We start from the raw sequence: 14855 nt of genomic DNA on the forward strand, positions 1-14855 counted from the left end.
TCTAACCAAGAAAGCAACACAAGAAAGCAACGTCAAACAGATCCAACAGACAGTTTCCATGACTGGAAGTGTTGAGTGTAAAAATGCTACATTGCATTATTGCATCCTCTCACCACAGGAGGTGCTGTTGGCACCACTGATTGCTGATCAGCTGTTCTCTGATGATCTGATTGATACTGTGAATAACGGGACTCACTGAACTCTGTGACACAGTGAAGATTACAGAGTTTAACTTCAACATCTGACTGATGTCACACAGACAGAAGGATGAACCAGTGAGGCACAGAACACAGTTACTGGAGATACTGGATCAGCTCCATGTGAACCTCTGATGGAGAAGCTGCTGAGCCAGAGAAACATCAGGACATGACAGGCAGCTGCACTTATCTAACAACATGTAGCAGAGCTGATCTATGTTAGAGGATCTATCACAGCAGCTGAAGCCAAAGTCCAACACTGGATAGCAGCTGAGCCTGTGCTGAGTGTAGTGTTACAGGAAAAGGGCAGAAACACTGACACTGGTAGCTCACAGTGATGCTGACTGGGGCACAGAGCTGAATGATGCAGCATCAGGACACTGTTTCAGTCTGACTGACAGAGAAACCTGTAGCTGTATCTACATGTGAGGCAGAGGCTACACAAGCAGCTTTCTATGTTTCACAGTGACTGAGATCTTCAGTGGGGGTGGACATGCTCCTGTACAGACCTCTGAGGAGAACCAAGGTGCAGTCAAAGAGTCCAGTCTGTCCTCACAGATGTGAACATGTGGTTTCATCAGGTCTGCTGTCAGCTAGCAGGCTCACATCAGAATCACTGTTCCTGAAAAACACAGTCTGTGTGACATCATCAGTCAGCTGATCGTCCCAGATCTGAATGGTTTCTGTCTCTACTGAGGAAGTCAGAGAATATCACTGAGGTGTGGATCAGGTCTGAGTGAGCTGTGGAGGGACAGCTTTAAACAGTCCACAGGTCTCACGTCCTGCTCAGTCTGGTAGCAGATACCTCGTATTGTTCCAGATGTGCTGACATCACCAGCAGCAGCAGCACAGCTGTGTGATACGATGAATCTCAGTTATTGATCCAACACACAGTAAATACAAAGATCAGGATTTCTGAGAGTAATCATTATGAGTCTGAACACATGATCACTGAATGTTAGTCTCCACAATAATAAGCTAACACAAGCAAACACAGCTTTCAGCTCTTATTTTGAAACTGGCTTATTTAGAGAGCTGTGATGTGAGCGTGCCTGGCTCTGAGGCACTTGGGTCAGCCTCTGTTGTTTAGAAGTGTTACAGACTGTGAATGACACAGACCTGTCAGTTTTCATGTTTGTCTGTAACACAGCTCAGGGGCTCCATGCTGAACGCATCCATCCAGTGTTATTGATCCAGGACTAATACCAGCATTGGGATCAATACTACAATACACAATCACATGTGTCCACGTGATGTGTTTGACCAGCTTTATTCATTAATGATCAATCAACTTATTTACTGCATCTGAGTCCAGCTTCATTTAAATGATCCAACCATGAAAATGACATCAGTCTGTTGTTCAGATACTGAGAAGGGACACAAACAACACTGATCCAGGAGGGTTAGGTCAAACGACGATTTTAATGCACACACGCAGTGAGAGATGAACACTGTTACACAATCAGCATCGATCTCTGCCTAGCAATACACAAGCAGATGTTTTATACCATCAGGTTTATTTTCATGACGCCCCCTCATACGTCAAACAGATACAATATATGCATAAGCTTCAAAACCACAAACGTTCCGTTAACGACTTTAACAAAGTTTAAAAGAGCATCTTCTTCACCTCCGTGACAGGTGCTTCTGGTAGCTCATCTCGCTCTCGCTTCTCCAAAACCTCGGGCCATGCTCTGCAACAAACTAGCAATTCTGCACGCACAAAAATGCAGTTACGACAAAATATATCTGAACTCTCACCTAGAACATAAGCCTACCTACAGTGTGTGTGTGTGTGTGTGTGTCCTGACCTAAGTTGGCACTCTGTGTCACCTCTCACCCACTAACGCTCACAACCAGACAGAGGCCACCCTCAGATGTGTAGCAGTTTACTAAAACTATATATATGTAATATATTGAATAAATGCTGTAAATGAATGCCACTACTCAAAGCTTACTAAAAAGGATATAAATGAATAAAAGATAACAATGAATAACCTGGTTATTCAAATAGCATCCTCCCAGCAGCTCCTCAAAGTAACTCACACTTAGACTCTGCTTTAGTTTCACTTTCACAAGCACGCTCTGCAAAAGCCTGCGCTTCCTGTCTACTTTGGCACAGAGTGTACTCAGAGTTAAGCCTTTCTTTTATAATGCAATGTAATCTGCATATAAACATTTAAGATTATAGATTTAACTCAACAGTTTAAAGTGGTTATAACTGCACCTGTAATAAAAGTTAATTGGGTGCCAATATGTTTAAACATCTGAATACAATATCAATGCTGTAGATTATGTTATTAATGTTATTAATGCAATGGTAATGATGATTGTTAAGGTGAATTGTTAAATGTTTGTCATTTTTATGTTACCATTTGTACATTGTTTTAAGGAATTCTTTCTGTCCTCCCCTCCCCAGATCCTTAAGATTCTGGGAGGGGGGCAGTAGTGTTTTTAATCACAGGAACATCCTTGTGAAGGTCTGTTTGATGTTGGTAAACTTGCTCCCCTTTGTATGGCTTCACTGTGTTATCTAGGGTGTGGGGGAGACTACCCTCTTTATGACCAAGGATGTTCCTGTGCTTTTATGTTATATGACCCTTTGATCAGCAGTACACACACACACACACACACACACACACACACACACACACACACACACAGTGCCTTGTCTTTGTAACCAAGGGGGGTTACGTGGGGAACTTTATTGTGTGAACATTGTCAATAAAAGGAGGCAAGAGGGGGCGGTCGGGGAGGTCATTTGTGATGAGCTGAGATACCGACAAGGCCTCCCTTGCAAGTGAAAAGATCGATCGCTGTTGCCTTGTTTTTCTTTCACGGGAATAAGTTCTGGGATCAGCGGGGTCTGACTTTAGACCCAGCAATGATGACCATGAACAATAGCAGTAAAATATTTCTCTGATCTCCACAAGTCCTACAGAAGCACTTAATGCTAACAGGAAGTCATTTATTAAGGTGGAATAACACAGAGACACAACCACTCACAGTTAACCTGACCCCACTAACTGCATGTGTTGGGACTGTGGGAGGAAGCCGGAGTACCGGAGAGGACGCACACAAACACGGGAGAACATGAAGCTCAGCACTGAAACAAAGATGGTGGATTTGACCTCAGGACCAGGTGCGTAATTTCCAGGGGGGTTACGACCCCCCAATAATCAGATCCAGCCAATATAATTTCATCATTCCAGTTTATAAAATTATGAATTATCATGAGTTTCTTTAATCATTTCAATTATTATCAGCAAAATAGTTTCATGTTTAATCATCTAGTAATGTAACCCCGCCTCCTCCGCCACGGACTTGGTATTATCCAACCAGCTTTCTCTACCAAACCTTCACTGTTTGCTGTGTTTGTTAGCGCAGTCGCTGGTGCCAGAGACTGCCAGTGACTTCAGTCTGAGGGTTTGAAGTTTCCATGTCTGTGTGATGTGTGGTGTGAAGGCTGCTGGTTAAACTGGGACTCACTGTTTAAAGCACTGAGTGCTCATAGAGAGATGCTCCATGAGTCCCAGTACAGACTACAAACATGGTGGAAACTTAGCTTTGATATCCACACACTCTGCACGTCTGTGAGTAACTGTGATGAAGATGTGCAGAGATCTGTGTACAAACAGGAGAAAGACTGTAAAGACTCTGTGCTTCTAACAGCCTCTGTTAACATATGTGAGGGTGTTTGTTGTTGTTGCCATGGAGCTTTTCACTGTTTGGGTCAGCAGGTCATGTGATCAGGTTTGTTCTGTGAAAGCTCGGTGATGGTTCAGTGTCAGGGTTTGTTTGCATTCATCAATAAATATCTAAATAAATCAAAGACTCCATGTTTGTTCTTTCATCATGTGACCTCTGCTCATCCATCTCTGTGTGTATCAGGATACATTTAGTTCATAATACACAGAAAAATCAGAGTTATTACCTGTAATAAATGTGAAAGTAAAGATTCCTGCAGTGATAACCAGGCAGGACTGAAACACATCCAAGCTGTCACCACGGTAACAGCACCGTCCATCCACAGGTGAGGGGAGGAGCAAAAAGAGGGACTTTCACCATACATACACCACAGTTGACAGGTAACCCTATTGGAGTCGCCATAGTGACTAGAGATGGCACGATACCACTTTTTTATGTCCGATACCGATATGAATCCGATATAGTGTTTTTAATCAATAAAACTGATTTTTTAATATCTTGCTGCATTTTGCCATTTTGTTCATACTCAAGTTTAAAAAAAACAAAACACTAAAGCTATTCTGTTAGACCTGTATGCAAAAAAATATTTCATAGTTCAGCAGCACTGATCAATCTAATAAACTTAAACCTGCTCCATCCTCCCTATTCTGGTATTTTAAAGAGTACTTGGCGTAAATATTAAGCAAACTGACTAACAGGGTCCAACTCCCAGTAACAAAAAAAAAAAAATAGGGAACCACCCCCCACCTCATGATGCTTAATCGACGTAATCAACCTTAATTTGATGCAGTGTGGGGAAAAAATGCACAGAAATCAATTATTTTTCAAGAAATATTAAAAAGATTCAACATCTTTCTTCAACAGAACTGCAGACTGCACAGATGGTACCTTCCCAAAGGAAAAAGTACGATAGCTTACTAGGTGTCAATGGAAAATTGTACTTAGTAGTCAGTATAATCTTTTAATAATATAAGTTTGCATATGGTAGTGATTGGATGTGCGATCCTTAATTGTCTGCAAAAGCTTTGTGTGCATTCCAGAGTGCTCTGGCGTTCACCCCCACATCCTAGGAGCACGGGAAAGGTCGTACCTTGTCTTATTGTTTTACAGTAGGATTAACGTAGCTATGTCAGTTTTAGTCTAAGTGCCTTTTTACATATAGATGAACTGTTGGATTTTCCAGACTAGCAGGTTAAGGGAAGTCGTTTATGGGGTCACACTCTGACACACACACATACATGTACACCTCCACATTCCAATGTAAGGAACAAGCACCCACTGATGTATAAATAAAGACCAGGGCAGTCTCTCAGCGCGAGTCTCTGAGCCTCACTCTTGTGCGTGCGCTCTGGTGACTGCCCTTGCTAGCAAGAAAAATGTGTGTTTCTCTGATTCTCAGCTGAAGAAGTGTTTTAGAATACATCTCTTGACATTATTTGGTCCTTCGTAGCCGGAGCAGAAAATATCAGAACTGTTATCTGTGACTCTGTTCCAGGATCCAGCACTGATTCCTGACGCCGTGGGGAGCAGCACCGAAGTCTGTGCACAGCCCTCTTAGACGAGGAGAGAGCCCCACGACGTGAATTTGGGTCTGGGCCGGTGGCCTGGTCCACGGCGGTGGGATTCAGTCTGATGATCCGAACCACCAGTGAGACGTCCGAGGGTGAGAAACACTATTTTGGTATATAAAACGGCCGCAAAGGTTTAAAGTAACGTGATAAAATAGGTTTAAGTTCGCCTAGTCTAGAAGCCTCGGTGGGAAAAAGTAAACAAAGCTGGGGCATAGAAGCAGAACCGAGAACGTGTGGACATAGCCTAAATCTAACTGGGGCTACGTCCACACGTACCCGGGTATCTTTGAAAACGCAGATTTTTCTATGCGTTTGCACCTTTCGTCCACACGTAAACGGCGTTTTTGGTCACTGAAAACTGAGATTTTTAAAAACTCCGGCCAGGGTGGATATTTTTGAAAACTCCGTTTACGTGTGGACGAGAAAAACGCAGAAAACGCAGCGTCAAAGGTGTGCGCATTTTTTGACGTCACACTGTGCGCCACGTTATTGTTTCGGTGAAATGAATTTCTACAATACTGTTACTGTTAATTGTTCTTTCTGCTGTGTTTAAATGCTTACATATACACACACAGTTACTGTCCCTCCACACATACGACTCGGTCTGCTTCTATGCCCCAGCTTTGTTTACTGTTTCCCACCAAGACTTCTAGACTTCTGATTGGCCAACATTTCTGCAGGTTAGGAATATAGCGCCAACTGCTGCTTTGGCATGTTCCGAGCAGCGTTTTCCTTCATTTCTGCCTTTACGTGTGGACGGGATTATTTTTTAAAACGAAAACGGAAAATCTCCGTTTTCAAAAATACCGTGTACGTGTGGACGTAGCCTCAGACCTTCCCAGTGTGGGGCCCGCCCCCTAGGGGGGGCGCAGAGCAATTGCAGGGGGGGCGGTATGAAAAGGGAAAAAAACAAAACGCTTGGACACTGCTAGCACGGCGCCCACACAAACGCAAAGCAGGAGATGAAGCATCGCTGAATTTGTTTCCAAACCAACTTCATTCTAAGCCAAAGACTAAAAAATATGGTGAAGCAAATCTTCCCTTTGGCTTCACCTGCACAAGTGCTGAGGTAGGTCTCCCTGCAGGATTGGTTTTCCCTTCATCAGGAGCAGCGCTGGGCTGTTTAAATCACAGACAAACAGGATCCCACAGCTGTTTATGTTTTTAAACCCATTTTGCACAGAGAGACATTTTTTGAAAAATGTATTGACAGCAATGTTGAATATTATTACACAGGAAAAAACAACTACAGTAAAATAATCACAGCGTGACGCCTCTGCCTTTGTAAATGGAGGGACAGTAACTGTGTGTAAAACCTGCAGACAGTCAGATTAACAGTATTTTGTCTCTATCATTCTGCAATTCATCTCATGTAAACAATAACGTGGCCACAGCGTGACGTGAATAAAGGCACATACCTTTGACGTGGCGTGACGAACTCTGTATTCCTCGTCCACACGTAAACGCAAAAAGGAGTTTAAAAAATCTCTGTTTTCGGTGATTGGAAACGCCGTTTACGTGGACGAAACAGCTGCGTGTTCAAAAACACCCGTGTAGGTGTGGACGTAGTGTAAAAGAGTTAGTAGTTTATTTTATTACTACCTGTAATTTATTGCAGATTACTTACATTTTTCTTGTAAAACAAAGGGGGGGCAGCAGAAAAAGTTTGGGAACCAGTGCTGTAACTATGAGACAGATGGCTGACACACGAACCTGTGGGAAGTAACATGTTTGTAGAAATGTGAAAATGTTCATGCCATAATCCCTCCCATGTTTCCGTGGGGCACTGTGGAGTAATGCACAATTCTTCCAACAGAACAGTGAAGATTACATAACAGAAGAGCTTCACAGCTCGTCAGGCAGCAAGTGGACACTGAAGAGTGTGTGTGCCTTATCAGAAGGAAAACTGTTCTCTGCACCTGAGATAAAGGATCGTATAAAAGAAGAGTGAGCGCTCCCTGAGGTCTCCTACTTCTTAGACATTTGAACCTGGACAGGAGGAGAAAGACGTGTGAGAATGGCAGGAGAGGCTAAAAGGAGAGATGAACGAACTGCTGGAGGATCAGAAGGAAAGCAAAACAGGTTGGAGACAAATCAGTTGCTCTTTAATAAAATAGATGAAGCAGCATGTACACTTGTGAGACATGCACATGTAAGCTCAGGTAAACCTCTACAACATGCTGAAATGCTGCTTCTAACACAGAATAGACAGACGAGCATTAATCGTGTATTCCCACAGGACGGAGCCCGAGGCTGACGATCAGCGAGTGGAGCGAGGTCAAAAGAAGCGTGGCGTGCTGCCCAAACGACTGCTGATAATGTCGTCTGTGGCTGTTGTGCTCATCGTGCTGCTGACTGTCATCGTTGTGCCTGTTGTGCTGCTCACTAAGACGTCAGGTACATTTTTACAATATGTACGATATAAATGATAAAACAATGATGCAACTTTATGATCCAGATGATGAAAAGTACCTGAGTAAATGTATTTATTACTCATCACCATGCAGCAGCCTTTACCCACCTGTGGCCTTTCTTCAAAGCATTTTCTCTGCATTGGATCTGAACAACAGTCAAATCTGAGCAGACGTGCCAAAGCTTTGTTTCTTGTTTTCTATTTGCACCATAGTTCTTCCAAATATTTCAGTTCAGGATTTTTTAACTGCTGTCATGTATACCATCAGTAAACTGTGACATTACTGCTTTTACCTAACCTTTTACCTGTATCTCAAAGACCTGCTTTAGTTGGAGCAGGCGACCACATTGGTTTGAGTCCGACCTGCGGCCCTTTGCTGCGTGTGTCCCCCTCCTTCCTCTTCACCGTGTCTGTCTAATAAGGCCAAACACAGACTGTAGGCTGAGCCGTGGTTCTGAAAGTCGAATGGAAGGTCAAAGTTCACGACTGGCAGTGCTGTGACATACATACCTACTGCATGTAGAGTTCACCTGAGTGTACAGTGACAGTAAGATGTCTTTGCACAGGTGAAACAGCCCACAGTGTTGCAGGGTTTCACAGGGTGCTGCAGCCTCCAGCAGTGGGCCTTCTCCAAACGTGACACTTAAATACTCGCTGTGTCAGCATCACAACTTTATATTGCTGCTGCTAAAATCAGTGGTTACAGTGATCAAAGTTCATTTGATATCATACTGCAGCTCATTGCAATGCCATGATGCATGAGTGCTCATCATTTGGCTTCTGGTCTTATGACAGGACCACAGTCATGTGGACAAAAAGTACACGGCTGCTTTGAACTGTGTGACTTTTGAATCAATTGACATGAAATGTAACAAAGATAATGTTACACAATGTGTTTTGTGCTATCAGACCTTGGTCTCTTTGAGTAATATGTGACAGTAGCTTCTTTAAAAAAGACACTAAGAAAAAAGCATTCATGCGTATCTGCAGCGTTAAGCCAGTGCAGACTTTCAAATCCCATCTGTCTCACAATGGCTTCATGCTGACAATCCCAAACACACTGTCAGTGCAGTAAAAGCATATCATGATAGAAAAACACACAGTGGGTCATTGTTGTGGACTGGCCACACTGGACCTGGAGCTTCAGGTTAAATATTCCCAAAGAGACGAGAGCTCGTGTGAGACAGGTTAGGCTGTTTGGACCAAATCTTTGAAGCTCGTTAGACCTGTACAGGCTGCATGTTTCATACATTGCTCCCATTTAGTATTTTCCTAGGAAAACATAAAGAAATAAGAGGTGGCTACTGTAGCTGTTATCTTGTAGAATTAATATATTGATGTAAAAATAGTAAAACATGGGGTGTTTTGCACTTCGACCTACATCTATATGAACCTGATAACCTGCTGATGGCTAAATGATGTCACAGGGCTGTTACTGTCAAAAACACTGAGACCACTTACACTTTTTCTGAGTCTGGGGTTGATGTCATTCAAACAAAGAGTTCATACACAAACCATCAAAATTCAAGTCTGGCACCAGTTTTGCCACAAAGCAGCATTTCGACGTCTTTATTGGGCAACAAACAAAAAAGAAACGATATAATTATATGCAGAGACCTGGAGTTGACTGTGTGACTATGACAGGGATGGGTTTAAACAGAATCTTTAAGCTGAAGAAATGAATGAACTTTAAACAAACTGCTCTCCCAACAAAGAGCAGCCTCCCCAAAAACACACCGTCGGCTGTTTGAGTTGAAAGCTCCCAGTTCTGCTGTGACAGGGACTACGTACCTATGACTCTGTCACTGTCTTGCTGTCCAATCGTGTCCCTCAGCTCCTTCTTCTGCCTCGTTCTCTGGTGGAGACATGCTGGAGTACTTGGTGCAGACGGGGAACATCAGTGAAGCGGACGGCCTTTTGGCTACGTGGTTTCACCGAGCCAACAGCAAGGAGGACATGTACAAAGCGCTCATGGGTAAAAACACCCAAACTCACACAGACAACACTGCATTATTTGATGGTGTTGGTGCCTGAACCTACAGTCAGGTACAGACAAAACACCGCCTCCTGTCATCTTTTCAGGTGACACCATGATCTTGGAAGCTGACGTCACTCTCATGGGTTATGGGACCCCTGATGAAAAGCCAGTGCCGATCATGGCACACCCTCCCGACATATATAGTGACAACACTCTCGACGAATGGTTAGATACTGTACTGGCTTCTGGAAAAGGTACAGATCAGAGCTGTCTCCACAGAACATCCATCAGATCAGTTTTTAAAGGCGTGTTTGTTTGCAGGCATCAAGTTGGACTTTAAGGCTCTGGAATCAGTGGGTTTGTCACTGGACCTGCTTAAACAAAAAGAAAGCAACAAGGGAATAAACAGACCTGTGTGGCTGAATGCAGACATCCTCAGAGGCCCCAACGTCCCAAGCTTTGTAGCTCCAGTCAATGGAAGCGGGTATGAAATCCTAGCTAGACCGGACACAGACCCTCGGACAGAGTTCAGAGTTAGGAAGGGAAAATGTCTAACATCTAAAGACTGATCGGAAGGTTGGTGGTTCGATCCCTGGCTCCTCCAGTCTGCGTGCCAAGTGTCCCTGGGCATGATACTAGCCCCAGGTTGCTCTCCGATCTCAGCATGAATGTAGTTAGGAAGCACTAAAAAGCTTAGAAGAAAGTGATTGGGTGAGTGTGGTGTGGAGAACTTGGGAGAGCAGGAAAGCGCTATGTAAGAATCAGTCCATGTCTCCCTCTTTTTTCAGGTTTTTGGAGCTCGTTCAGGACAAGTTTCCAGATGTGACTTTGTCTCCTGGATGGAAGGTATAGCATGCTCACAGTAAGAATCCCATTGAACCACTGTAGCAGGCATGTGACGAGGCTCTGGGAATGTTCCTGTCAGAAACAGGAAGAGACTCAAGGAATCCTGATCTGACATTTATGAGAGAATTCAAAGAAGAATTTTAACTTTGAGCTTCAAAACAATCCTTTGAGCTAAAGTAGACAAAACAGCTTTTATGTTCTTGTGATCCCTAAAATTAAAGACAGTTGGATTAATGTTGACATACATTACCCATCAAGAGTTTGGACACCTTCTCATTTAATGGTTTTCTTTATTTCTACTACTTTCTACACTGCAGATACTGAAGACATCAAAGCAAGATATATGGAATTATGTAGCAAAGGAAAAATGATAACTCTAAATGTATTTAGATTCCTGTAAGTAGGCGCCCTTTGTTTTGTTGACAGAGCTGCGGCCTTCTCTCAGCTTCATGATGTCGTCACCTGAGATGGTTTCACCTCACAGGTGAGCCTGTCAGGGTTCATTGGTGGTGTTGGGACCCTCAGTCGTGTTGTGCAGAAGTCAGGGCTGTTAGCTGTGTACCAACCTATATGACAACTGTTGAAATTCATATTATGGCAACAACCAATGAGCTAAGTAAAGAGAAACAACAGCCCATCATTGCTGTAAGAACTGAAGGTCAGTCAGTCGGAAACTTTGAATGTGTCCCCAAGTGCAGTCAGAAAAACCATCAAGACTAGGATGAAACTGTCTGACATGAGGACGCCCCAGGAAAGGAAGACCAGGAGTCCCTCTGCTGCTGAGGATACATTCATCCGAGTCACCAGCCTCAGAAATCACAAGTTAACAGCAGCTCAGATTAGAGCCCAGATAAATGTCACACAGAGCTCCAGTAGCAGACACATCTCTACATGTTCAGAGCAGACTGTGGGAATAAGGCCTTTATGGTCAAACAGCTGCTAAGAAACCACGACTAAGGAAAAGCAACAAGAAGAGATTTGTTTGGGCCAAGAAACACGAGGAGTGGACATTAGACCATCTGTGCTTTGGTCTGATGAGTCCAAATCTGAGACCTTTGGTTCCACTTTGTGTATGGATGGTCTCTACATGCATGGTTCCCACCATGAAGCATGGAGTTGATGGTTTGCTGGTGTGGGGGCTTTACTGGTGACACTGTTGGAGATTTATTTAAACTGAAGGCACACTGACCCAGCATGGCTACCACAGCATCCTGCAGCAACATCCCATCATGTATTGTTCAACAGGACAATGACCCCAAACACACCTGCAGGCTGTGTGAGGGCTGTTTGACCAAGAAGGAGAGTGATGGAGGCCTCCACAGTCACCTGGCCTGAACCCAGTGGAGATGGTAAACACATGGTTTATATTTTTGACTGAACAACAGCTGTACCTGCTTTATTTCTTTAGGTACTCTACATTCACCAGCTCACAAACGAAACCTACTCCAGAGCCATGGTGGAAGAAATGTATAACATGATCAAAGACGTACCTCAAAGGGTGAGTGTGAATCCAGGTTTCAGTGGTCCCAGTAGGTGTTCGACACGCTCCCATCCCAACACGCCTGGGACAAATCGTCGGTGTGTTACGTGCTGGGATGAGAACGCTCTGAGGTGTCGGAGAAAGGCAGAGCTGACTGTTCAACGTTTCATCTCTTAGGTGACATTCCAAGTCCACGCCATGCTGGTTCGCAGCGGCTGGCAGCACCTGAGCTGGCTCCTCAACCAGTCACCACGGTAACAGATAACTTCCAAGTTTACTATGGCAATGACTGAAAATCTGCAAACCAGTAACTGAGGGCTGCTGTCTGTCCATGAGCGCCACAGATTGACTGGTATGTTTTGTGTCTAGGTTCAGCCTGACTTTGTGGCAGGGCTCTGTTAACCCCAGCGTTAGCGACCTGCTGTTTGTCCGTGACAACACCCACCCGTGGCAAGTCTACTATGACATATATGAACCCACGCTGTCAGAATTTAAGCAGGCTGTAGGTGAGGAGCGTTTATGTGGAGCAGATTTACACAGATTGTGTTTGGGTAAAATAATAATTGTGTTTGTGATTTATTCAAATCAACAGATTTGTTTTCAGTGAGTTCTTTCTGACTGTTATTGAAGAATAAAGAAAAACATTATTAGAAAAATCATTGAAAACTAAACCTTTTGCTCATTGTGTGTATTTGTTTAAGCTTCTGAGATGAAGAAGAGTTTGCTTCTGTTTAGTTCTTCCTGCGTTCATTGTGTGTGTTCACAGGTAAGAAGGACAGCGTGAGGAGGTTCTATCCTGGAGGAGATCTGATGGAGTTTCTCCACCCAGGTTACAGCTCAGACCTCATGAACCGCCTGGCTGTGGCTTTGCTTCCCGTCACCGGCCGGGCCTCCCTGCTCCATCGGCTTTCAGGCAGGTTGACACAAACGTTTTACACCTCAGGGTTTATAACCTGATTTTAACATGCCAGACTGAAACGCCCGGGCAAAGCACGATCTCAAAGTTGTACTTTACATATGCTAGCGACATCTGGTGGTAACATTATGAATGACAGTGTGGCACTGTGGCGAGAAACACCAAGAAACTGCCTCATTTGTGCCAAAAAGCATTCAGAGATCCCTCATGAGGTTTTTCTCAAGGTAATTTTAAAGTGAACTTGATGTATGACGTCATGTGGCAGCTGAACCTTTGTGTTCACATCGGTCATCAGGATGATGTTCTTAGTGACTCTTGGTGGCAGAAAAGCTTGTTTAAACATTTCTGAACCTGCTGATGTCCTGGGATTTTGACCGTTACAGTAACAATTGTGAAAAAAGTGTTTACAGCTGCTTGATCAGAAATCAGTGTTTGAAGCCGCAGTGGACAGAGGTGGCGTGTTGGACAACGGGGAAGTGACTGCTGCAGAGGTGCGGCAAACATTTGGCCCTTTGAGTATCAGTCGTGGTCACAGCCTGTCCGTCCCTTCATAGCTACGATCTCCTATCACCTCATGATAATGCAGCATGTCACAGATCAGCTGTTCATCCTGATGATGTCAAACTGTAAACCTGCACATGCTGCTGTCGCACCACCTTAAAGTCACACTGAGTCTGTTTCACTAACAGGTGGGGGCAGCGGGATGCTGGTCGTTCGTGTGACCTCTGACAACAGACCTGGAGTCCTTCTGGTAGAAGGTTCTGGAAGGAGCTCAGAGCCCCTCACACTGCAGGTATCTGTAGATCACCAGCCAACCACCAGCTTGGTTACATTTTTATTAAGGCCAATCATGTGTGTGTTCTCAGGATGTTATTCAGACCCTCGGGCAGACTGCTGATGCCTCCTGGGGAATTTACCTGAGGGTCCATAGTCAGCAGCTTTTTGAGGCTTCTCTTCACCTGCTGCAGTCAGCCTACAGGGCCGACGAGCTCCACAGGCCCGTGTGGATCAGCATGGAGGGCTTACAGAGCAGCGACAGCACAGCAGTAAGCACATCTGATCCCACCTGAAGCAGAGACTGCAGACAATACGTTAATAAATAACAGAGCAGATGCATGTAACGTTTAACACACCTGGCTGGAAATCCATCAAACTAGAATCGAGCAGGTGTAAATGTTGGAGCCTCCTTTTGAGGGTCCACCCTGGCTGGGAAACTCATCACACCCCCACAGAAAGAGTTATTTGAGATTAATGTTGGAATTGTAGCAAGCTTGAGTTGTATAAGCTGCCATGTTTGTCAGACGGTCCCCAAGCAAATGCAATCCTCTGTTCTTCATGAAGGCTTTTTAGCTGCTCAGGCTTGGTCAGCAAAACTCAAGTTCACTACCAATCCAACAATGTCCAGTGCCGATCCAGTTAGACGATGGAAAAGTGTCATTTTTAGGCGCCAGAGCGTTCTTGCTGTTTCATAGTCTTCCTCCTCTTTGCTCCAGGTCTTTGTGTCCACAGTCGAGCACCTGTTTCCATACGTCACTGTAGTCCTGGCTCAGCACAAATGGCCTCCTCGGATCCCAGCGGCGGTGTCGCAGAGGGTGGCTCTACACCTGAATGCAGCATCGCTGCCCACGGGGCAGGAGCAGCTTGATGCTTTACTGGGAATGATGGACAAATACGACTTTATCATTGAGGTGGACACAAAGAAAGGTGGTGAAGCTGTCGCTGTGGTGAAGGAGCTCAGTGCACAGC

The 14855-nt window shown here is 44.4% G+C and overlaps 1 protein-coding gene across 1 annotated transcript; it reads left to right on the plus strand.

The window, feature by feature from the left end:
- Positions 1-7421: 7421 nt before the first annotated feature.
- On the plus strand, positions 7422-13150 carry LOC148098697 (protein FAM151A-like). Its single transcript, XM_087850592.1, has 10 exons — positions 7422-7558; positions 7716-7873; positions 9724-9864; positions 9972-10121; positions 10189-10351; positions 10656-10713; positions 12122-12211; positions 12371-12447; positions 12563-12699; positions 12960-13150. Exons 1-10 carry the CDS (start codon positions 7494-7496, stop codon positions 13148-13150), a joined length of 1230 nt encoding a protein of 409 aa, XP_087706718.1. The 5' UTR covers positions 7422-7493.
- Positions 13151-14855: the final 1705 nt, after the last annotated feature.

This window comes from Neolamprologus brichardi, chromosome 14 (assembly GCF_056152115.1).
Source record: "Neolamprologus brichardi isolate AB-2024 chromosome 14, ASM5615211v1, whole genome shotgun sequence".
Taxonomy (NCBI): Eukaryota; Metazoa; Chordata; class Actinopteri; order Cichliformes; family Cichlidae; genus Neolamprologus; species Neolamprologus brichardi.

Bases quoted from the DNA above. Each gene is read 5' to 3' on its own strand.
- LOC148098697 (XM_087850592.1), top strand. From the start codon at position 7,494: ATGGCAGGAGAGGCTAAAAGGAGAGATGAACGAACTGCTGGAGGATCA. The intron at 10,714-12,121 runs GTATAGCATGCT...TTATTTCTTTAG, and splicing joins CTTTGTCTCCTGGATGGAAG to GTACTCTACATTCACCAGCT. The intron at 12,212-12,370 runs GTGAGTGTGAAT...TTCATCTCTTAG, and splicing joins TCAAAGACGTACCTCAAAGG to GTGACATTCCAAGTCCACGC.